General features: G+C 47.6%; 1 protein-coding gene across 4 annotated transcripts in view; it reads left to right on the top strand.

Annotated features, from left to right (window-relative positions):
• Positions 1-256: 256 nt before the first annotated feature.
• SPATA13 (spermatogenesis associated 13) overlaps positions 257-25,659 on the top strand; it is a 118,406-nt gene continuing 93,003 nt past the window's right edge. For all 4 annotated transcript variants that reach the window (XM_075337382.1, XM_075337381.1, XM_075337380.1 and 1 more), the window contains exons 1-2: positions 257-475; positions 3,309-5,064. In XM_075337382.1, the coding sequence (XP_075193497.1) occupies positions 3,469-5,064 (1,596 nt within the window). In that variant the 5' untranslated portion in view covers positions 257-475; positions 3,309-3,468. The remainder of the gene's footprint in view (positions 476-3,308; positions 5,065-25,659) is intronic.

Genomic DNA, 25,659 nt, shown 5'->3' with positions numbered 1-25,659 from the left:
GCCTGGCAGCTCTGGAGCTCAATCCCACCAGTGCCATGTCTACACAGGGGCTGTAATCCCATCTCCTCCTCCCATTCACTACAGCAGACTGCTTCCCCCAGCATGTCACCTCAGCCATAGTCTGCACTGGGGACCAGGCTGTGTGGGAAGAGTTGGGAATAAGACACCCCCTTCTTTCAGCTTCTCCTCCCCCTGTCTCCAGCCTCCCCTCCTCCCCTGCTGCTGGCTGCTGCACTATTGTGCTGGGAGCTCTCAGCTGAAGCCTGCACATCACACTGCTGCTCCCTTGGACTTTTCTTGGGCTCCTTCAAGTATCTATAGGGGACACCTTGACTTCTCCAGATTCATAAGGATTATACATCACCCTCTGCTACAAATGACATGCACTGGAGAGCTAGGCAAGACACAGGAGCTGCCCCCTACAGTGGAGACCACCAGACAGGCTGTCTGTAGACACCTTGCATCAATGTAACAGGTAGGTTTCCCCAGACAGCCCCGACCCCAGCCACATCCAGCTCCTAATTGACTGAAATGTCAGATTTGCATGAAATATTCACTTTGTAACCTAAATCATATATATATATATATATTAGTACATGTCTGCACAAAGCTTTATAATAGAGCTTCAATCTAAGGGATTTTTTGCCTTTTTCTTTATGCAATCTGGATGACTTCACTGTAAGAGATCCTGGCAGTGGTCTTCTTGCTGTCGCTCCCATGGGGAGGGAGGTGTAGGTATGAGCTGGCAGTGCACCTGTTACCTGGAGGTGGAGGACAGACCCAACCTGCATGCTTGATTTGCACTGACTAGCTCCAACCTTGGCCTAGATATAGCTTTCTAATAATTGTGGAACTACAAAGCCCAGCTTGCTTGAATGCATCAGCTCTAGATATTATTATTACAGGGCAGACATAGTCAGTTTTATTCTTATTTATGCTATTTGCACTGTTACTTTTGTATTTACTATGTTGATAACATTTATGCATTGTTTGTAAATACTGATCAGTCTGCAGAGATGATGTGAGCGGTCTAGCCTGGGAAAGCTTGTTATATAGACCCCTGAAGTGTGTGGCCTATAGCCCCCCTGCTGGTTCTGGATACTTTTTTGTTTGGTTGCTAAGGGGGCTTTATATCCTGTTTATCTTGTCCCAGCCCTGAAAGTTCACATGGATGAGCCTGGTGGTTACCACTTACTGTCACTAACTTCAGACCCATACCGATAGGGGGGCTTCACCTCACGTTAGACCCATACCGATAGGGGGGCTTCACCTCACGTTAGACCCATACCGATAGGGGGGCTTCACCTCACGTTAGACCCATACCGATAGGGGGGCTTCACCTCACGTTAGACCCATACCGATAGGGGGGCTTCACCTCACGTTAGACCCATACCGATAGGGGGGCTTCACCTCACGTTAGACCCATACCGATAGGGGGGTTTCACCTCACGTTAGACCCATACCGATAGGGGGGCTTCACCTCACGTTAGACCCATACCGATAGGGGGGCTTCACCTCACGTTGGACCCATACCGATAGGGGGGCTTCACCTCACGTTGGACCCATACCGATAGGGGGGCTTCACCTCACGTTGGACCCATACCGATAGGGGGGCTTCACCTCACGTTAGACCCATACCGATAGGGGGGCTTCACCTCACGTTGGACCCATACCGATAGGGGGGCTTCACCTCACGTTGGACCCATACCGATAGGGGGGCTTCACCTCACGTTGGACCCATACCGATAGGGGGGCTTCACCTCACGTTGGACCCATACCGATAGGGGGGCTTCACCTCACGTTGGACCCATACCGATAGGGGGGCTTCACCTCACGTTGGACCCATACCGATAGGGGGGCTTCACCTCACGTTGGACCCATACCGATAGGGGGGCTTCACCTCACGTTGGACCCATACCGATAGGGGGGCTTCACCTCACGTTGGACCCATACCGATAGGGGGGCTTCACCTCACGTTGGACCCATACCGATAGGGGGGCTTCACCTCACGTTGGACCCATACCGATAGGGGGGCTTCACCTCACGTTGGACCCATACCGATAGGGGGGCTTCACCTCACGTTGGACCCATACCGATAGGGGGGTTTCACCTCACGTTGGACCCATACCGATAGGGGGGCTTCACCTCACGTTGGACCCATACCGATAGGGGGGCTTCACCTCACGTTGGACCCATACCGATAGGGGGGCTTCACCTCACGTTGGACCTATACCGATAGGGGGGCTTCACCTCACGTTGGACCCATACCGATAGGGGGGCTTCACCTCACGTTGGACCCATACCGATAGGGGGGCTTCACCTCACGTTGGACCCATACCGATAGGGGGGCTTCACCTCACGTTGGACCCATACCGATAGGGGGGCTTCACCTCACTTCCCACCAGTCCTCTGGGAACTTGTGACTTCTAGAGAATCTTTGTTTTTTGTACATTTTCCTATATTTTCTGAGGCATTTGATTTAAGGCGTACAACGATCTACTGTATGTAGAAGTAAAAACTCCCTGACAGCCCCACAGCCAACGCCGGATTAATGGTGTCACCCGGCAACCAGCGAGTAATGAATAACCGGCCTGTAAATAAATCAAGTAGTGTGGCTTTCCACCCCTGTCCCCCTCCCGTGACATTATACTTCAGGCTAGTTTGCTCTGGCATGATTTTGGGATTTTTGAATAACCCAAGTAAATATCCGTACGAGGTCTGAGAGTTTATTTAACATTTTATTAGGGATGGTATTAACATTCACTGGCCGGTGTAGCCGGTTTGCAAACAGAGGGCTTGTTCATGGTGAAGATGATGGAAGTCTTGAATCCGGACTTCTTACACAGTTTTTCCAGTTGCGCTATCCGTCTGAAGAGTCCACCCTACCTAAAATTAACCTGATGTAAAGTCGGATGGTATTTCCTTTTGGTAATGAGACTTTTTCACTTTGCTAAGAATGGCAGACACTGGAGTCTTCGGTTCTATGTCTATGGTAAGCCTGACATAAGAAGATTTTCCAGCTTTTTGACTTTCCCCTCAATGTAAAACGTCTCACATGATGCCACTTAACAATGAGATGAAAGCCCATTTTCCGAGTTCACATTCATTAGGAAGTTGCCTCTCATCTTTCTGCTCTGTTGCAACTTTAACTTTCCAAGGTCCCATGGGATGGAGCTTTCTGCCATTAATAGTACTCCTTAAAGCAAGGACGCACTCCCCCGCCCCCCACGCCTTCTCCACTTGGGTAGAATTGTCTAAAAAGAGCCTTTTTTCTAAATGCCGGCTTTGTTTTGTTTTCTTTTTTTTAGGGCAAGCAGAGGGCTGCAGTTGGCAACCTCCATGCAGACAATAGACGAGGCCAAGCAAGACACAAAGGACTTTCACCAGATGACACTTTGCATCTTCAGACAAGCTCATGTTAATACTTCGTGGCTGAGCACCATAGATTGAATTTATCCTGATGCTCACATGGTTGAGAGTATGACGTCACCCTCCAAGGGCTGTGGGAACAGTCCGATAGTAACCTCTCAAGGTATAGACAAAAGTGTCTCAAGAACTCTCTCAGATGGCAGCTGTCACAATGGGACATGCAGCAATAAAGAGGGCTCCCAGGATGATCAGGGCTCCTTCAAGTCATCCAACTTCTTCACAAGCCCAAAACAACGACTGAGTCCTAATAATGAAAGGCCCCGTTCTATGGTCGGTGTGGGAAACTCCTCGACATGGAATGCATTATCTTCTCTGAGGAAGATGGGATCTTTTAAGAAACTGAAGTCATCAGTATTGCAAGGAATCCAAGCAAAGGAAAACTCTAACATCATAAGTGAACGTAGATGCGATGTGCAGAAGTGCTTGTCCTCCGAGTGTTTGAGTTCTCAGACCCCTTGTCGGTTGCCTATGTCCAAATCTTCTCCTGATCATTGTAATTTAGCGGACGGACTCCAGTCTGATGGATCCGATATGGAGGAACCAGATAACTCCTTCTTGAGAAGCACTCATAGATCCCGCAGCATTAGACGTGCCTATGGAGCTGGCCGAATCCACTTATTGGACAATGATAAAATACGTGTAGCCCATAGTCCTCTGAGCTTGTCACCTGTTGGAAAGGACCAAAATGTGTGTGAAATCATAGTGAAGGACCTGGAAAGTCACAAAGTCATCTACAGGCGAAGTAAAAGCACAGACAACTTGAACTTTCTCAAAAAAAGCTCATTCAAAAGGAAATCTACCTCAAATCTAACAGATATCAAATCCAACAGCGAAAAGGAGATCCTACAAAAAAGTACTCTAAACACCTCTGCGGATGCTGATAATCTTGGAGGGACTCCTGAAAGAAGATCAAAGCGATGGAGAAGTCCAATCAGGGCAAAGGACTTTGACCGAGTATTAAAGATAGTGAGCAATGTTACAGACGGACAGTGGAAAAAAGATGGCACTAAGGGCAGCTCTCCAACTTCTGAAGAATGCCACCGGAGTAGACCTAATAGCCGGCTACATGACGACTATTCCAGGAGAGTTTCTAGCAGTGCTGACTCCGAAAGGAAGAGGTGTATATATAATCCATATTCCCCATCTTTTGACACAAAGGTACTGCACAATACCTCCAGAAACCATATGAACAATCTTGAAACGCATGTGCTGCCTACCAACATGACTATCTCTTCTTCGGGAGGCTTTTCAGAGACATGTAGTCCATCTCCTACGAGCAGTAGCTTGAGCCAGTTGGCCAGTGATGTTTTTTATTCAGACTCCGAGGAACCTAAACCGATCCCCCATTCTGCTTCAGATTTAGGAATACCTGGAACACCCATGAGACCCACCGCTCCCAAACCGCAGAGCCCCAGTACTTCTATTGTTTGTACCAACCGCAACAGCACTTTATCATTGAGCTCTATGGAAAGTGATGAACGGGCTGAATTATGTGCCATAAAGGTAGACAGAAGTCCACAGTCCTTTAAGGATACCATTAAGCTCACCTTTTATGATGACGGTAATGAGGATAGTGGAATCAGCAGCCACTCACAGCTGAGCCTCAATGTGGTCAATGAAGGAAAACACGAGGAGGTAAGAACAAATACATATATCAAAACGATGACTTGTGTTCTAGCCAATGAATGTGACAATGTAAAATCTAATTTTTTTTACTTGTGTAGACAGACATGAAGGTTTCCTGAAGGTAATCAGTTAGGCTCTGTACAAATCTGCTGCTTCATTAAAGACCCCATCTATAAGGAAAGAAATGCCAGACACCTGATGGCAACCAGAAGAGCGCCATTGGTCAATGGGATTGGTTTGGTGCCACCGATGCCCAGCGTCCATAGGTCCAGCACTTATTTCCTTATTTCTATAATGGAACAGAAATGCAGAGATATAAATGTGGATGGGAACATAGTTCAAGATCAGTGGGGTCATGTTCTAGCTAGAGATCGGTGACCACTAAAATGCTCAGATTCTCGGTTCTTGAGTCGCACAGGTGAGAGACTCGCTGAAAGGGCTCAACTCGAGTAGCAAGCATTATGGACAGTCAATAATTGGGCAGCTCGGCTCTCCGCCCACATACAGCCAGCCATAAAGAGCATTTCCGAGAAGAGGGAGGGTTGAGTTTGTTTGTTTTTGGACACACTGCATCCAAAAACTGCAAGTGTCTCTCACTGGGGTGCCGGCTCGCATCAATCAGTGAAGCAAGCCTGTGCGTTGTGGTCATTTTTTCTCGTACAAAACATGGCACTTGGCCGAGCACTAAGCACAGTGATTATCGCTTGCGTGGTCTGAATACATAAAGCACCCAAACTCCGAACCAAAACGTTGTTTTTTTTTTTTTGTTTTGTTAAGTCTGTGTTTGGTGCGAACACTGATCCTCAGGTTCGCTCATCTCTAATTGTGACTTTCCACATTATTTGTGCAATTTTTTTCTGGTAAATGAAAAAGTGCTAACAAGAGCTCCATCCTAAGCTCTGCAAATGAGGACTCTGGTGAATCAAAGATCAGACAAAAGTATTAAGAGGTGTACAACTTTTAATGAGCTGGCGCATCTTACTCCAGCATACTTTTTTTTTTTTTCCCGCAAGACTGGTGTGAGAAGTGCAAGTCTTGATGAAACGGCTCCTTATTGTCTTCAGCTCCGTTGTATAGAGCCATAGAATCTCTGGTCCAGTGTCCTAGCGCTATGCACACAGTGTGCATTGTGTAAAGGCCCCTTTACACAGAGACTTTCTAGCGATCCCACCAGCGATCTCGACCTGGCCGGGATCGCTGGAAAGTCTCTAACAGTCGCTGGTGAGCTGTCAAACAGGCAGATCTGGCCAACGACGCAACAGCGATACGGACCTGCAGAACGACCTCGCTGGAAAGGGAACGCTAGCACGCCTATGGGCTGGGTCACTAACGATGTCGTTGTAACGGTGTCAAACACGCTGATGCATGCTGCGTAGCGGGAAACAAAGGACCAAAGAACGGTCCTGAACGACATGTAGCGATCAGCGACCTCACAGCGGGGGCCAGGTCGCTGATGCGTGTCACACACTGCAATGTCGCCGGGGAGGTCGCTCTTACGTCACAAAACCGGTGACGTTACAGCAATATCACTAGCGATGTTGCAGCCTGTAAAGGGGCCTTAAGAGTCCTTGAAGGGCCTTGATCAGCACAGAATGACTGTTCAAACCCAGCACAAGCGCTCAGAGCATCATGGCATTGATAAACATTTAAGTGCACCTCCTCACCTGTTTGCCCCATCTCCTCCCTGCCCCATCTCCTCCCTGCCCCATCTCCTCCCTGCCCCATCTCCTCCCTGCCCCATCTCCTCCCTGCCCCATCTCCTCCCTGCCCCATCTCCTCCCTGCCCCATCTCCTCCCTGCCCCATCTCCTCCCTGCCCCATCTCCTCCCTGCCCCATCTCCTCCCTGCCCCATCTCCTCCCTGCCCCATCTCCTCCCTGCCCCATCTCCTCCCTGCCCCATCTCCTCCCTGCCCCATCTCCTCCCTGCCCCATCTCCTCCCTGCCCCATCTCCTCCCTGCCCCATCTCCTCCCTGCCCCATCTCCTCCCTGCCCTCTTGTTTGATTACTGCTCTGGCTTTATAGAACCCGAGAAGGGCGGAGATAAAGGGAAAACAAGCGGTGGGAAAGTGCACTTAAATCCTTGGCCACTCCATGATGCACCGAGGGCCTGTTCTTGCTTTTAACAGTCATCATGTGCTGACAGATTCCCTTTAAAGGGAACCTGTCAGGTGCAATATGCACCCACAACCACGAGCAGTTCTGGGTGCACATTGCTAATCCCTGCCTAACTGTCCCTATATCTACCGTAGTGACATAGATAAAGAAAAGGAAAAGTATTTCGAAAGATCATTTATTATATGCTAATGTGACCAGCAACTAGTCGCAAGGGCGTTAGTTCCTGCGCTCATTCTGCCCTCTTAGCGTGTTAGAACACGCCACAGGAGCATACTAACATGCTATTCAATGCAGCATCATCAGCGGTGACACGCATACCTGTGCCCGCTGTCACGGGTGATCTGAAGTCATGTGCGCTAGACTTTCCTGAAGCCGGGACGCATACACCCAACTTCATACTACACATGACCATAACTGCCCGGCATTCAGGAAAGCAGTGACAGTGATCACAAGTACGCGCTGCACCGCTGGTGATGCTGCATTGAATAGTATGTTAGTACACCCCTGTCGGCATCCTGCCATGCTAAGAGGGCCGAATGAACGCAGGAACTAACGCCCTTGCGACTAGTCCCTGAACTCATAACCATGTCATAAAAGAGCTTTAGAAATACTTTTTCTATAGGTTCCTTTATCTATGCTAGTAAATACAGGGACGGTTAGGCAGGGATTAGCAATATACATCCAGAACTGCTCATGGTCCTGGGTGCATATTGCAGCTGACAGGTCCCGTTTAAGCCTCATTAAGATGTCCGTGTATGGACCATGATGCACAGACTGGCCGCTGGTCTCCTGACCTGAGCTTTATAGTCCACTGATAAGTTCAGGTCAGGAGACCCACATTCGGTCTGGACACAGGCGTGTGCTACACAGGCGTGTGCTACACAGGCGTCTGAAAGGCTGTAGGCTGCATTCACATTTTTGTGCACACTCCATGATTTCTGGTTCGGCTGTGGATCTCCTGACCCAAACTCAAGAACCTCATAGGTGTTTGAGACTGTTGAGTTTGGGTCAGGAGAGCCGCTGTCAGGAATCATGGTCTGTACATGGATATCTAAACGCATTATTAGCCCGAACTTCTTATCAGACTTTCTTGCAAGCTTTCCCAGTCACTAGTCATTATTGCCTTCTTTTTGCAATATCTTTGTGCCGCCCTTGTGCCAGCAGCCGGGCTGCGGCTCGGATCCGTAACCGCGGTGGCTCGAGTGGTCTTCAGACCAGGGGGGTCGTGCGGCCACTCAATAGAAGGGAGGGCTATGTACAGGGGGTTTGGAAAGTTTCTGACGCCACCCACGGTGCGTGATAATGTGAGGGACCTCCGCTGCGGTTGGGGAACCCGGTGACAATGGTGTGGCAGCCTGATGTTTAACCCCTCCGTGGGTAGGGGATTTGTGTCCTGGGGCCCGTCGGATGGTTGGTGAATGGGTGCTGCTGGCGTAGGAACAGGGGTTTCCAATGTACTCACTCAGTCCAGGAATAACAACACCGACAGCTTGTAAACCAGAATTCTGAGCACCACTGCAGCATGGAGGGAGCACGCCTGGATCCGTGCCCTTGGTGTTGTTGTTGATCTGTGGCCCTGTCCTTGGCACCTCTGTCTCTGTTAGACCCGTGGGTATAAAACTCTTTGGGTCCCGCTCACCCGTATGGCTAATGGCATGAGCTTGCTCTCAGGGTTCACGCGTAGGATTTCTTAGGACTGTTTTGGGAAATTCCTATCCCATCGGTGCGCTAGTACCCCGATTTTGGAGCGGGTTGGGGATGACACTTGAAGTCTTCACCCCCGTCGGGTAAATTACCGGAACGTGTGAAGCTACTTTCCGGCCTAGGGTCAACGTACCCCATCGTGCCCTGGCCCCTGCCCGGTGATGGCTCAAGGCCTCCGGCTGCCCTCCTTGGCAGTCCGTGCCCCCTGACACTGTTCCCTGCGACCGGGGTTCCAGCTCCTACCAGGCCCAGACCAATGTCTGCCACCTAGTACACAGGAGCTGTCCTCCGTGGCCTCTCCTCACGAGAGCCACCACTACCTCCTCTCCTTTCAACTTCCCAAGCTCAACTCCCCATCTCAACTGTCACTTTCCTCACATTCCCCTTACCAACTCCCCATATGGGTGTCCCTATTCCCTTCAGGCCCCCCAATGCTGTGTCTGGTAGCTTAAAGTCGGAAGTGTTCCTAGGATTTTGATTGGTGTTGCTAACAGCTTAGCCAAAGGACCAGGATCCATAACCAAGGAGGCCCTACTGTGCAGAAGGGCAGATTGCACAATACCCTGTGACGACCTGATAGGCCAGGGCGTCACATCTTCATATTCAGATCACTGTAAATATTGATTTTCACTAATTATTGGAAAATTGCAGTAATAGTAGCTAGATGTGCTCTAAAAGTGAAAAGACGTGAGAACGCTCATCTGATGGGAATAACTCTTTACCTGCTGCTATCCCTCGTAATCATGATGCTTATTGGTAAGATCCTTTATTGTATCTATACGCCGATCATAGAAGTCAGTCTTCCATTTTGTGCTGACATCCTCTTCCCTTGACATGAAGAGAAGCCTGCAACTTGTTTCGATCCTTATCTTATCTCTTGTAGGAGGCTTTGTCTCCATTGTGTAGTCAAAGATCAGACTGTTTCCTGTTCTCTTTGATTTACGGCTTTACTTATTTACAAATAATGACAAGTCTCCTTAATGCTGGACGCCTTATTTCAGCATACGTTTTTGCTTTACTTACGTCATTTAGAATGAGTTACGTGAGCGATGGCCGGCGCACTGCATTGTGTTGTCACATGTAGTTATTATGTAGCTGTAGCGCCCTCTTGTGGATACAGAGCAGAATTACTTCAATATTCCAATTAAAAAAAAAAAAAAAAGTTAACATAAAAAGTAAATAGTTTTAACTTCTCTTGTAAAGGTTTATTAATAGGGATGATCGAATACCTCAAATATTCGGCTTCGTGAATATTTGCCAAATAGGTCGCCGCTATGCGAATATTCGATTCGCAATGTAAGGGGTGCTTCACACACAGCGAGATCGCTGCTGAGTCACAGTTTTTGTGACGCAGCAGTTACCTCATTAGCGATCTCGCTGTGTGTGACACTGAGCAGCGATCTGGCCCCTGCTGTGAGATCGCTGCTCGTTACACACAGCCCTGGTTCGTTTTTTTATTGTTGCTCTCCCGCTGATAAGCACACATCGCTGTGTGTGACAGCGAGAGAGCGACGAAATGAAGCGAGCAGAGAGCAGGAGCCGGCATCTGGCAGCTGCGGTAAGCTGTAACCAGGGTAAACATCGGGTAACCAAGGTGGTTACCCGATATTTACCTTCGTTACCAGCCTCCACCGCTCTCACGCTGCCAGTGCCGGCTCCTGCTCCCTGCACATGTAGCTGCAGTACACATCGGGTTAATTAACCCGATGTGTACTGTAGCTAGGAGTGCAGGGAGCCATCGCTAAGCAGTGTGCGCGGCTCCCTGCTCTCTGCACATGTAGCGACGTTATGATCGCTGCTGCGTCGCTGTGTTTGACAGCTAAGCAGCGATCATAACAGCGACTTACAAGGTCGCTGTTACGTCACAGAAAATGGTGACGTAACAGCGACGTCGTTGTCGCTATGTGTGAACCCAGCTTTAGGCTATGGGAAACTCGAATAACAACTATTCGGAACTATTCGGGCTTCCCATAGACTTACATTGCGCATCGAATATTCGCATAGTGGTGACCTATTCGTCGGATATTCGCGAAGCCGAATATTTGAGGTATTCGATCATCCCTATTTATTAACAGAAATACATATTATAGAATCAGTTTAAGCCTTGCTGATATTTTCACTAGTTACTAAATAAATGTCTTCGGACTTACCTCAATGTTGGAGCGTGAGAATGAGTATATATTTTTCCTTTCAAATTGTCACTTCAGGGAGGAAGGAGACAAACTCTAGCGCCACCTATTGGAAGTAGCAATCCTAAAAGTCAAAAGTGGCCCTTTAACCCCTTCACGACCTTTGACGAATCTAGCCGTCATGGTGCCCTGGTACTTAAAGACCCATGACGGCTAGATCCGTCATGGCGAAATCGCGGACCTGGAGCACCGGGCACCGCGATCGCTTTTAAAAAACTGTAGATTCGGGAAGGAGAGGACTTGTACCTGACCTCAGGAGGGGTAGTGTCTCCTTCCCGGACCTACGGAGGCTGTGATTGGCTGAGCGGCGTTCGTCAGCCAATCACAGCCAGTGTTATGTTTCAGCCATTGAAAATGGCTGAAGCATTGAAATCCAGCCAAGATCAGTGCAGCTGTAGCACTGGCCATTGGCTGGAGCTCAGTGAGCTTTACTGCACCCACCCCCAGCTCTGATTGGAGAGATCGGCCTTGTGACCGATCTCTCCACCAAGCAGCACCATGCATCTGGGACCGGGTAAGCGCGCTGTAGGAGATCGCTCTCCTTAGCTTCTCCCTCCGTGGAATCTGAGGAGAGCGATCCCTGCGGGCGCCCATCTGTGAGTCACAGCCCCCGATCCACCGCTGCCCTGCTCCATGTGCTTCGCCCCTGCTCTCCCGCTGCGCTCCTGCACGTGACGCCGCTACTCTCCCGCTGCGCCCTTACATGTGACGCCGCTACTTTCCCGCTGCACCCCTGCATGTTACGCCGCTACTCAGCAGTAAGAGAGCAGCGGCGTCAGATGCATGGGGGCATCTGACGCCGCTGCTCTCCTTACCCTGCGCCCCCCCTGCATCTGACGCCGCTGCTCTCTTTCTGCTACCTCCTTGTATCCACCACCCCTGCATCTGCCGCTCCACCGCCCCTGCATCTGCCGCTGCACTCTCCCCATCAGCCACTGCACTCTCCCCATCCGCCGCTCCACCGCCCCTGCATCTGCCGCTGCACTCTCCCCATCAGCCGCTCCACCGCCCCTGCCTCTGCCACTGCACTCTCCCCGTCAGCCGCTCCCCTGCCCCTGCATCTGCCGCCGCACTCTCCCCATCTGCCGCCGCACTCTCCCCATCTGCCGCTGCGCCCCTGCATCTGCCACCTCACTCCCCCATCAGCCTCTGCGCCCTCCCTGATCTGCTGCCTGCTCTCTCCCATCCCCTTAATCCTCTGCCCCCTCTCCCCCCTCCCGGATCTGCTGCCATCCTGCTGCCTAGATCCATTCTGTAAGGTAGCTATCCCCAATCTCACCTCCCACTCCCCTTCCACCCTTCCCCTCGCCCCCCCCCTTCCTCCGCCACTCCTGCATCCGTTTTGCCCTCACCCATCCTCGCCGCTCCTCCATCCGCCGTGCCCTCTCCCATCCTCCTCCGCGCCCCCTCTCCCATCCTCCGCCGCGCCCTCACCCATCCTCCGCCGCTCCTGCATCCGTTGCGCCCTCTTCTATCCTCCATCCATCTTTTTTCCATCCCACCTAGTCCCCCCCCCTTTTTGCAGCACATCCGTGTGTTCGTCCTAATTTTTTTTATGTAAACTAAGAAAGAAATACAAATAAACTTAGTTTAGGGCCAGTAAAATGATACTGTAGTAATCGTCAACTACAGTATTTTTTACTGAATATTGTAAGGGTCAGCCCAGTGCCACACATGAGAGCGATGCACAGAGTCTCACATCGCATCATCCGGCACGGTCGCTCTCTTCCAGACAGGAGTGTGCAGCTGTGTCGGGTGATGCGATGCGAGATTTGTGCATCGCTCTCACATGTGGCACTTGCCTTAGTGTCAGTTGCAGGCGCTCATATATATATTTTTTTTTTACTGACGTCTGTATTTTTTATTTTGCCAAACTAATATTTCTTTGTATGGGGGGGGGGGTCTAGTTTCCAACATGGGGTCACATGTGGGGGAGCTCCACTGTTTGGGCACATCAGGGGGATCTCCAAACGCAACATGGTGCGGCTAACGATTCCAGCTAATTTTCCATTTAAAAAGTCAAATGACGCTCCTTCCCTCTGGAGCTCTGCCGTGCGCCCAAACAGTGGTTTTCTGCCACATATGAGGTATCAGCGTACTCAGAACAAATTGCCCAACAAATTTTGTGGTCCATTTTATCCTGTTACCCCTGTACAAATTAAAAAATTGAGCCTAAAATAACATTTTTGTGGAAAAAAAAGTACTTTTTTGTATTTATGCCTCAATGTATGAAGCACGTGAGGGTTCAAAGTGCTCATTACCCATATAGATTTATGCCATGGGGGTCTATTTTCCAAAATGAGGTCACTTGTGGGGGAGCTTTATTGTTTAGGCACCTCAGGGGGTCTCCAAACGCAACATGGCGTACACTAATAATTCCAACCAATTTTGCTGTGAAATGGCGCTCCTTCTCTTCTGAGCCCCGCCGTGTGCCCAGACAATTACTTTCCACCACATATGAGGTATCTGTGTACTCAGGAGAAATTGCACGATACATTTCATGGTGCACGTTTTCCTGATACCCTTGTGGAAAAAAAAGCTACCTGGTTGAAATAACAATTTCATGGTAAAAAAAAAATATATATATTTTCGCGGCTGAACATTCTAAACTTTTGTGAAGCCTCTAGGGGTTCAAAGTGTTCAGTAAACAGCTAGATAAATTCAATGAGGGGTCTAGTTTCCAAAATGGGGTCACTTGTGGGGGAGCTCCATTGTTTAGTCACCTCAGGGGGTCTCCAAACACAACATGGCATCCACTAACGATTCCAGACAATTTTGCGTTTGAAAAGTCAAATGGCGCTCCTTGCCTTCCGAGCCCTGCTGTGCGCCCAAACATTTGATTTCCACCACATATGAGGTATCTGTGTACTCAGGAGAAAATGCACAATACATTTTATTTTGCAATTTTTCCTGATACCCTTGTGAAAAAAAAAAGCTACCTGGTTGAAGTAGCAATTTCGTGGTAATTTTTTTTTTTTTTTATTTTATTTTCACGGCTCAAAGTTATTAACTTTTGTGAAGCCCCCAGGGGTTCAAAGTGCTCAAAAAACATCTAGATAAATTCCATGAGGGGTCTAGTTTCCAAAATGGGGTCACTTGTGGGGGAGCTCCATTGTTTAGGTACCTCAGGGGGTCTCCAAACGCAACATCGCATCTGCTAATTATTCCAGACAATTTTGCTTTCAAAAATTCAAATGATGCTCCTTCTCTTCCGAGCCTTGCCGTGCGCCCAAACAATTGATTTCCCCCACATATGAGATATCTGTGTACTCAGGAGAAATTGCACAATTAATTTTATGGTGCATTTTTCCTGATACCCTTGTGAAAATGCTAAATTTTATGGCTAAAGTAACATTTTTGTGTAAAAAAAAGTAAAATTTTCATTTTTTCCTTCCACATTGCTTTGGTTGCTGTAAAGCTCCTAAAGGGTTAATAAACTTTTTGGATGTAGTTTTGAGCAGTGTGAGGGGTGCAGATTTTAGAATGGGGTCACTTTTGGGTATTTTCTGTCACCTAGGCCTCTCAAAGTCACTTCAAATGTGATGTGGTACCTAAAAAATTTTGTTTGTAAATTTTGTTGGAAAAATGAAAAATTGCTGATGAACTTTGAACCCTTCTAACTTCCTAACGGAAAAAAAAATTGTTTCGAAAATTGCGCTGGTGTAAAGTAGACAAGTGGGAAATGTTATATAGTAACTATTTTGTGTGACATATCTCACAGATTTATGGGCATAAAATTTCAAATTTTGAAAATTGCAAAATGTTCAAAATTTTCGCCAAATTTCCAAAATTTTCACACATAAACGCAAAAAATATCGGCCTAAATTTACCATTGACATGAAGTACAATATGTCACGAAAAAACAATCTCAGAATCGCCAGGATCCGTTGAAGCGTTCCAGAGTTATAACCTGTCAAAGTGACACTGGTCAGAAATGTAAAAAATGGCCGGGTCTTTAAGGTGAAAACAGGCTGGGGGCTGAAGGGGTTAATGAGCCTTTTCATATGACTTAGGATTTATGCCAGATCAGAACCTCAATTTTCAGACACGGTGTTTCGGGATGATTGTCCCTCATCAGTGCAAAGTATGAGTTCCAATCTGGTTGTATGAGAAGCTATAGTGGGGTCTAACTCATCCTTGTCCTACAATAAGGAGTTATACAAAAAGTCAGCAGCACAACCTAAATCTCATCCAAGGATGCTGCCTCCAAATTATAGAAAATCCACAAAAAGGAGGCCACACGGATGAATTGAAAAACAAGGATCCTTTAGTCACCAAAATCAAAGATAAAAGGATTGTTGTTTTTCACTTTTTTAGCTGTGCTGCCTTTTTTTGTGCCTTTTGTGCTCATACACTATGCTGACGCGTCATCCAGCGTGCAGCAGTGTGATGAGGTCCTCATCACACTGCTGCAGGCAATGCAGAACTGTGGAGGTGGCGAGGACGCTGCACACAGAAGAAAGACGATCACTGGGGCTGGTGGGGGGGGCCAGCCGACCCCAGTACCTGCCTTGCTTCAGCTGGATGCGCTTTGGAGGGCGCACATCCAGCTGAAATGCATCGCGGCTCAAAGAGGATGCCTCATGACGTATGAGCTGGGGAGGGTAAGTAAATTTTTTTTTTTTTTTCTTTTTGCAGCACACAAATATTCCAGGAGGAGCCCAGGAAGGGGACATGCTGTGTGCGTATATATATATATATATATATATATATATATATATAATATATATATATATATATATATATATATATATATATATATATATATATATATATATATATATTATATCTCTATATCCATATCCATGACTGTCAGCTTCCTCCTGAATTGGTTCCTCTTGACCAACCAAACTTTTCAGCATTTCTTTAAAGCATACTGCTCCCCATTTTCCCAATATAAAGTACAGTCACCACCTTTTAAAGCCTCTTACATTATTTTAGAATGCTCTATGTAAGTCCCCAATTTCCTCTGCTTAACACAAAAAATACCCTTTATCTTCCATACGATGTGGTCCGTTCCAATAGGCTTCGCTGACCTTGATCTAGCGCCTCCTGTCTTCTTGCAGTCGCTATCCTCCTTCCTTGCTTCATGTGGATGATGCATCCTATGTCATCTACACTGTGTTCTTAATCGCCCTCCTGCACAGGCGTATGTCACTCTGTCCTGCTGAGGGCGGAGCATCGTACTGTAATGCGCATGCGCCAGCTTTAGTTCTGGGTCATTGCGCTCTTTGGCCTCTCCTGGCGCGTTAAAGTACTTTGCTCCGCCCTCAGCAGGACAGAGTGATGTACGCCTGCGCAGGAGCATGATCGGGGGACACCGTGTAGGACACCACCTCCACATGAAGCAAGCAGGAGGACAGCGACTGCAATGGAGAGAAAGCGTAAAAGTAAGACCAGCAATGTCCATCAGACCCGACAGCACCATATGGTGATATATTAAAAGGTTTTGTGCTATATGAGGGAAAACCTGTTGACGAGTTCCTTTTAATGATCTAAGTTTTGTTGTTGAGACCAGACTAATGATTAACATGACAAAACTGAAAAGGTGCATAAAGTTTGGGACCCAAAATACATAACAGAATTGAGACATATAAAGGTTGGCTACCCAGCCCCTGCAATTCATTCCGCTTCGTGTATAATAATAATTATATTATTTTTATTATAATTTAACATTGGACAAATAGCGCTAAACTCTTTTTATCGGCATTTACAGGTCCTGATTAATTAAGACTTGCTTTTTGGGCAACCGTTTTCATGAAGAGTGCATTAGATTAAAATCCGCCAATTTTATTAAGAAGCATACAAGTCTAAGGGGTACTTTGCACACTACGACATCGCAAGCCGATGCTGCAATGCCGAGCGCGATAGTCCCTGCCCCGGTCGTAGCTGCAATAAATAACATGGTGATAGCTGCCGTAGCTAACATTATCGCTACGGCAGCTTCACACGGACTCACCTGCCCTGTGACGTCGCTCTGGCCGGCGAACCGCCTCCTTCCTAAGGGGGCGGGTCGTGCAGCGTCATAGCGACGTCACACAGCAGGCGGCCAATTGAAACGGAAGGGCGGAGATGAGCGGGACGTAAACATCCCGCCCACCTCCTTCCTTCCGCATAGCTACTGGGACGCAGGTAAGGAGATGTTCCTCGCTCCTGCGGCTTCACACACAGCGATGTGTGCTGCCGCAGGAAAGAGGAACAACATCGTAACATCGGTTCTTCCCAATTCATGGAAATGACCGACGCTACACCGATCATATGATTACGACGCTTTTGCGCTCGTTAATCGTATCAAAAATGCTTTACACACTACAATGTCGAGAGCGACGCCGAATGTGCATCACTTTCGATTTGACCCCACCGACATGGCACCTGCGATGTCGTAGTGTGCAAAGTACCCCTTAGGCTGAATTCACATTTAATGTAATCATCCGATAGAACAGATCCTGCAGCGTCTGTTGGCAAAAAAAATTCTGCAAACACTTTTATGTCCGTTGTTAAATAAATGATTTCTGCAGGATCCGTGTTTAACATGGGAGTCTATGTAGAACGGATCCGTTATCTGATGGCTATTTAGCCATCCATTTTTCTTTAATTTGTAAAGAATCGTTTTGGGTTTTTTTTGCTCGCAGGATCCATTTCAAATGGAAGATAAATGGCAATCTATTCCCGGATCTGTTTATATAAATTCCCATGTTAAAAAAACGAATCCGGGAGAAGTCCGTTATTTAACAACAAAGTTGAACTCTCTTTCCCAACGGATCTCTGCTGGACCCGTTCTAACGGATGATCAGTGGATGTGTGAACTGAGGCCTAATGTATTTGGCGCACTTGTTACTATCAGTGCTCCATCACAAGAAATGTCTGCTGTTCAGGGACTGGAGGACATTTATGTCATAAATTACACTTTTGTGGCATAAATGATCATGAGTTTGTCTTCCCCGCTCAGTATCGCCCTCTCCAGGCTAAAGCTCCCATTACACATAGTGATGTCATTAGCGAGATCGCTGAAATGTCACAGGTTTTGTGACGCAACAGCGATCTCGCTAGCGATCTCACTACGTGTGACACATAGCAGTGACCGGCCCCCGCTGCGATATCGCCGATCGTACCTGAACGACCTGGTTCATTTTTTGATCGTTGGTGTCCCGCTGGGCAGCATGCATCAGGCCTTTCCCTGATGAAGCTGGAGCCACTGTGATTCACCGTTTAGCGAAACGTACGTTGTAGGATGGCTTTAGGGCAGGTTGGGTGGTAATATCCCCCTGGGGGAGTTCTCTGTCCCTGACAACCCTAATCCGATTTTGGTAATTGCTATATTACCATTCCCACGGTATCTATCATGACTCATTGTTCTTACCTGGCACATGCACTTTAGTAGATATGATATCCAGTTACATTTTGTTCACAGCACTGATAGACTCACCTTTTTTCTATTGCATTGTGATTTATTATACTGAATATTGTTGTTTCCTCTGGTCTTTTCGTGTGACACATAACAGCGACCGCCCCCCCGCTGTGATATCGCCGATCGTACCTGAACGTCCTGGTTCATTTTTTGATCGTTGGTGTCCCACTGGGCAGCATGCATCGCTGTGTTTGACGCCATTAAAAACGACGAGCGACCTCATTGGTGACTCAGAACTCGGTGATGCGGGCGTGTTTTTGCTTTGTCTTTTCAACGCCCCCTCAGCTCCGATTGGTGGTCACAACTGCGTCATGATTGGGCGACCTTGCCATAAAGAAGGCAACATAGAAGCGCTTCCATCCTTTGTTCCTGAGCGTGTGCAGGTCAGCTATCAATTATATGCAATCATAACCATATTCTGCATTGTGCTCATTGTGCAACAAAGGAAGGAAGCGCTACTGCGTTGCCTTCTAACGGCAAGGTTGCTCAATCCGAGAATGACAGCGCAGCAGTAGTGGCCACCAATCAGAGCAAAGGGGCATGGAAAAGGCAACACAAAGGCACGCCTGGGTGGAAACACTACGCCTCTATCGAGGTCTGAGTCGTCAGAATAGCTGCTGTGTGACAGGGTCCCAATGACCGCCGAGGTCGTTATACGGATCGCTGTATCGTTGCTGCGTCGTTACTTGGATCTGCCTGTTTGCCAGCTCACTAGCGACCATGTAGCGATGTACCAGCGATCCTGACCAGGTCGGATTGTGGTCGGGATCGCTGGAACGTCGCTACATGTAACGGGACCCTAAGCTCTCCCTCTTTTCAAAAAGTTAGCAGAGCTCTCAGACTGGTGTAAAAACAATTTCACTCTAGGATTCTGGTAAAAGCTGATGAATCTGCCCCATACTTTAGTGAAGAATGGCTACCACTCAGTACATGGAGAATGAGGTGTAGAAGGTGGGATAACAATCTCTGGGAACGATCCCTATCTGGAATGGAGATGTCTGCTCTCAGCCTTTCCTCCATTCATCATCTATGACTCTGAGAGTGACTGACAGAGGCCAAGTACAGCACTTGGCTATTATTGCCATTCTCATTGATAATGTAGTCGCCAGACCAATGATTGCTAATTTTAAAGGGGTTTTGCCCCAAAGATATCCAGAAACTAAAGGATAACTTGTCCAGACAGTTGTGACCATACGCTTTTTCTCCAAACAAGTGTTGGTACTGCACCTATCCGGTATTTATGGCAAGTATTAATAATGTGCCGTAAATGCCTAAAATAAGAGACCAAATTTAGGGAACAAATTGAGCCTTGTAATTCCACCTTCAAACGGTAAACCTAGATGGATGGATAAATTAATCTTCTAAATTGTCTCACCGTTAAGTTACATAGATTGAAAAAAGACCTACCTCCATCTAGTTCAATATTCCTCCACTAATAGTACATTTCATCACTAAATTATTTATAACTAACAATGTTGTGTACTGAGGGAATCATCCGGCCCTTTTTTAAAAGCTGTTATAGTATTTGCTATTACTACCTCTTGAGGTAGGGCATTCCACAGTCAGACTTCTCTAAGGGGTACTTTGCACGTTGTGACATTGCTACTGCGATATCTTCGGGGTCAAATTGAAAGTGACGCACATCCGGCGTCTGTAACGACGTTGCAACGTGTAAAGCCTAGATGCACCGATAAACGATCGCAAAAGCGTCAAACGGTGATCTGTGTAGTGTCGGTTATTTCCATAATTTCTCTGCAGCGATAGATACGATGTTGTTCCTCGTTCCTGCGGCAGCACACATCGCTGTGTATGAAGCCGCAGGAGCGAGGAACATCTCCTTACCTGCGTCCCGCCTGCAATGAGGAAGGAAGGAGGTGGGCGGGATGTTTACGTCCCGCTCATCTCCGCCCCTCCGCTTCTATTGGATGACTGCCGTGTGACGTCGCTGTGACGCTGCACGACCCGCCCCCTTAGGAAGGAGGCGGGTCGCCGGCCAGAGCGACGTCGCAGGGCAGGTAAGTGTATGTGAAGCTGCTGTAGCGATAATGTTCGCTACAGCAGCTATCACAAGATATCGCATGTGCGACGGGGGCGGGTACTATCGCGCTCGGCATTGCTACAATCGGCTAGCGATGTCGCAGCGTGCAAAGTACCCCTAACTGTAAAGAACCCTTCCCTATTTAGCTGCTGGAATCGCTTTTCTTCTATCTTCAGTGAAATCCCCCCTGTTCCTTAGGGTACCGTCACACTTTAGCGACGCAGCAGCGATCCCACCAGCGATCTGACCTGGTCAGGATCGCTGCTGCATCGCTACATGGTCGCTGGTGAGCTGTCAAACAGGCAGATCTCACCAGCGACCAGTGACCAGCCCCCAGCCAGCAGCGACGTGCAAGCGACGCTGCGCTTGCACGGAGCCGGCGTCTGGAAGCTGCGGACACTGGTAACTAAGGTAAACATCGGGTATGGTTACCCGATGTTTACCTTAGTTACCAGCTCACACCGCTTAACTTAGCGTGTGCAGGGAGCAGGAGCCGGCACTGGCAGCGTGAGAGCTGCGGAGGCTGGTAACGAAGGTAAATATCGGGTAACACCCTTGGTTACCCGATGTTTACCTTGGTTACAGCTTACCGCAGGCTGTCAGTCGCCGGCTCCTGCTCCCTGCACATTCAGGATTGTTGCTCTCTCGCTGTCACACACAGCGATGTGTGCTTATCAGCGGGAGAGCAACAATAAAAAAACGAACCAGCACTGTGTGTAACGAGCAGCGATCTCACAGCAGGGGCCAGATCGCTGCTCAGTGTCACACACAGCGAGATCGCTAATGAGGTCACTGCTGCGTCACAAAAACCATGACTCAGCAGCGATCTCTCTGTGTGAGAAGTACCCCTTAGGATACTTCTTAAAGACAATACTATGTGTGCGTTAAAGATCTTCTTCCATTAGCCCCCCCCCTCCCAACCAGTCTATGTCCTGTCTAGAGCATGTAGACCAACCCTTGATTAACCAGACCGAAGAATTGTGCCAAAGAGGCTGCCTACATAAAACAATTGGGCACCACAAGAGAAATATGTTGTCGTCTGTAGCTTCCCCAGTGATATTATGTGTTCCCATCTTGCTTGCTTTTTCATTGCCAAACTCCCGGTGATCTGCTGATATCATTTGAATAATCAACATAGATTCTATCAAAATTATTCATCACTTATTGCGAGTTCGAGTTTTGTAGCAAAATGTAAAATGTTCTTCTTTTTGCAATAAAGCGATCAATTAAGAATAATTGCAATAGCTTCACACAATTAATATCACAAGTGGTTTCTCCAACATTGTCACAAAATGCCTTTTTACTGTCCATTGCAGACTCCGAATTTTACACTCCTTTATAATTAACATCTTTAAGCAGTAATGCATATTCTATATTCTTGCATTTATTGTTTGCAAGTTTTACCATTTCGGAGTGCAACGGTCTTTCTTGTTGTCCGAAGGATGGGCCATCAATGTTGAAGTAGTGGACGACCTCTTTCAATGGAATATTGCTATTCCCAACACAAACGTTGACGGAGAATACCAAAACTTTTGCTTTGTGTCTATTCATTGACTCGGCATTTAGGGGCGAGAAGGTGGGATCCAAGCATTCAGGCACCAAAAATGAAGAAGTAAAGGCAAATGCTACAGATCTATGATGGAAATGCCCTTTTAAAAAGCAGGAGCGTTCCAAAAATAGCCAGCATGCAAGGGAATTAACACGTGCTTCCCGTCCTACAGAAAGCAGCAGTATAGACGCGCTCAATACACGCAATCAACTTTCAGGCTTTATTTGCTTAGTTCAGAGCTCACATCCTCCGTTCCCGGCACAGTTGGGTTTTTGTGGTGGCTCCATCCATATACACATAGACAAAACAACTATTGCAGTGTAAAAATATAGTTACAAACAAGATTATTCAACCCCTATTGCAAATTAGGTTAATTATTCGTAAAAAGTGCAAACTTTTTGCTGTTTACAATCAAATAAGAATATTTCATAAAGCTCAGCAACTAATAGTGTCTCCAAATTCAGCACAAAATTACACTTTTTATTGACTTCAGTCTCTGAATTATTCAGTATTCCTCAGAGTATTATCAACCTACAGATATTATGAATATGTTTATAACAATATATGATACAATCAAGAAAAGAGATATAAAAATTGTTTTGGCCTCTTTTTTAACATTGACATCTATGGAAAACATATACGTTAACACATTGCTTTTTGGATCAGTTTCTAATGCAAGATAAATAGCAAACAAAAATAACAAAAAAACCCCAAAAACTCGATCCTTTACAGATAAACGAAAAAAAAGAAGACAAATAGGGCCACTTTACACGCTACGATATCACTAAAGCGATGTCATTGGGGTCACAGAATTTGTGACGCACATCCGGCCTCGTTAGCGATGTTGTTGCATGTGACACTTATGAGTGATTTTGAATCGTTGCAAAAACGTTCAAAAATCGCTAATCGGTGACATGGGGTCCCTTCCCAATTATCGTTGCAGCTGCAATAACGACGTTGTTCGTCGTTCCTGCGGCAGCACACATCGCTATGTGTGACATCGCAGGATCGAGGAACCTCACCTTACCTGCGGCTGCCGGCAATGAGGAAGGAAGAAGGTGGGCGGGATATTACGTCCCGTCATCTCCGCCCCTCCACTTCTATTGGGCGGCCGCTTAGTGACGTCGCGGTGACGCCGAACGCATCTTCCCCTTGAAGGGGGGATTGTTCGGCAGTCACAGCGACGTCGCTGAATAGGAATGTGCGTGTGACGCTGCCGTAGCGATAATGTTCACTACGGCAGCGATCACAACATATCGGCTGTACGACGGGGGCGGGTGCTATCGCGCGCGTGTAATGCGGCCCATAGCAAATCTGTTAATGGATCCGTTTTCCATAGACTTCAATGTTAACAAAAATTGATCCAGCTGATATCAGTAATTTAAAAACGGGCAAAAAAGTCGTGTTTGCAGAACTTTTTTGCCAACAGATTTCTGCAGGATTCGTTCTAATGGAAGATTACTGGATGTGTGATTGACCGTCAAAGATGCGTGTATGTGAGCCGTCTTCTTTCATTTACACCGGCACCATAGAATGAATCCCAGAAACTTTTACCTGGAGTAAGAACTATTTCAACAATTAGTAATCCTAATGAAGTGCACCTAATGAAGACGGGAAGAGTCCACACTGCTTCTGAGAAGCACTGACGTTGCCCAAATTAGCCAACCGCATGCACGAGATTTCCATTAGCTGGCGGTGACGCCGGCTTGTGGAAATCATGTTCTCTTGCCCACAGGGGCGTGATAACAAGGAAAGAGGGCCGACTAGTCTGTGGAATCAGCGCCCCTGTGACTAGTCACAGGCCTATTAGCATAGGGACAGTGAGGCCTATAAGTCGTTCTTTTAAACATTCATATTAGTAAATAGTGTTATACAGGGCTGGTTAGGGAGGCAGGTTGGGCCAATTTGGACATATAGGGATCAATGCTGCTGGATTGGTTGACAGGTTCCCTTTAAAGGCCGCTTTACGCGCTGTGATCTCGCTAGCGAGATTGTTAGCGTGCGTACCCGTCCCCATCGTTTGTGCGTCATGGGCAAATCGCTGCCCGTGGCGCACAAAATCGCGCTGACCCGTCACATGTACTTACCGTCACAGCGACGTCACTGAGCGGCCGCCCAATAGAAGCGGAGTGGTGGAGATGAGCGGGACGCCGGTAAGGTGAGGTTCCTCGTTCCTGCGGTGTCACACATAGCGATGTGTGCTGCCGCAGGAATGACGAACAACATCGTACCTGCAGCAGCAACGATAATTGGGAATAGGGGGGATGTCACCGATTAGCGATTTTGAACGTTTCTGCGATGATTCAAAATCGCTCATAGGTGTCACACGCAACGGCATTGCTAACGCGGCCGGATGTGCGTCACAAATTCCGTGACCCCCCAACGACATCGCTTTAGCGATGTCGTAGCGTGTAATGCGGCCTTAAGGCTGTGTTCGCACACTGCCTCTTTTATTGCGTTTTTGGTGCGTTTTTGAGGTCACAAAGATGCACATAAATGCATGCATTTCCTTCCCCCAGCAAAGTCTGAGATTTCTATTTTGCTGTCCACACAGGGCATCTTTTCTTGGCTGCGTTTTTGAGGATGCAGCATGTCAGTTCTTTTTGCGTTTTTCCAGCATTTTTGAGCCTTTCCAGTCAATAGATTTGACTTAAAAAAACGCATTGTGCAAAATGTGGCAAAAACGCATGCGTGTTTTGCCACAAGAGCGTTTTTTGGGGCCAAAAACACTGCATCTTTGTGGTTAGGCTATGTTGACATCAAAGATCCACTAAGATCCACTAAGTATTAAAGGGAAGGTGTCGTCAAAAAAAAAAAAATCAATAACTGAAAAACTATAAAGTATTAATGTTTTAATGTCTTGTTTAAATAATATTTGTTTTTAATTGAGAAAAACATAATAAAAAAACTAAAAGTTGGATATTTTCCACACTTAAACACTAGGGGGAGTAGCTGCTGAAATCCTACTGTAGAACTACTGTAGAACTAGCCTGGATTACAACTGCAGTGAAAGTGGGCAGAATCTGCTCTCCTGTGTGTGATGGCACCTCTCCCCCTCCCAATCTGGGTGTTTCCAAAAAGATAAGGGAGAATGAAGTTTAGGATCACAGTGCGGAGCCATTTTGTTGGTGACTACAGAGTGATCCTAATATATCTAAAGTGTCACTAAGGCCAGCTGCATAGTGCTCCACTGTATCCCACGCCGCACTGACTGTATCCCAATGCCTCACTGTATCGCGTTCCCCCATATACTGTGCTGCTGGCCGGCATCGGAGGTCCGAGGTGACATGTGGCGAGGAGGGGTGATCTGCAGCCTGAGCGGCACTGCAATACAGATGTCATGCTGCGGTCACCGTTTCCAACCGCGTGCACTTACCTCAGACCTGCGCCCCTGGCAGCCTGCCCTGTCAGCGATCACAATACGAGCAGCAGAGGCCCGAGGTGAGCACATGTGGGGAAGGGGGTGAGTGGCAGCGGAGGAGGGTGAGAGTGGGGGTGAGTTGGGGGTGAGCAGAGGGGGAGGGGGTTGAGTGGCTGAGCGGGGAGCAGCATTCCAGGATCAGTTACGGTGCAATCACCGCTGCCCGACACCGGTACTC

The sequence above is a fragment of the Anomaloglossus baeobatrachus genome, chromosome 2, assembly GCF_048569485.1.
Source record: "Anomaloglossus baeobatrachus isolate aAnoBae1 chromosome 2, aAnoBae1.hap1, whole genome shotgun sequence".
NCBI lineage: Eukaryota > Metazoa > Chordata > Amphibia > Anura > Aromobatidae > Anomaloglossus > Anomaloglossus baeobatrachus.
The sequence above is the reverse complement of the archived record's forward strand: the minus strand, read 5'-3'. Positions and strand labels throughout refer to the sequence as shown.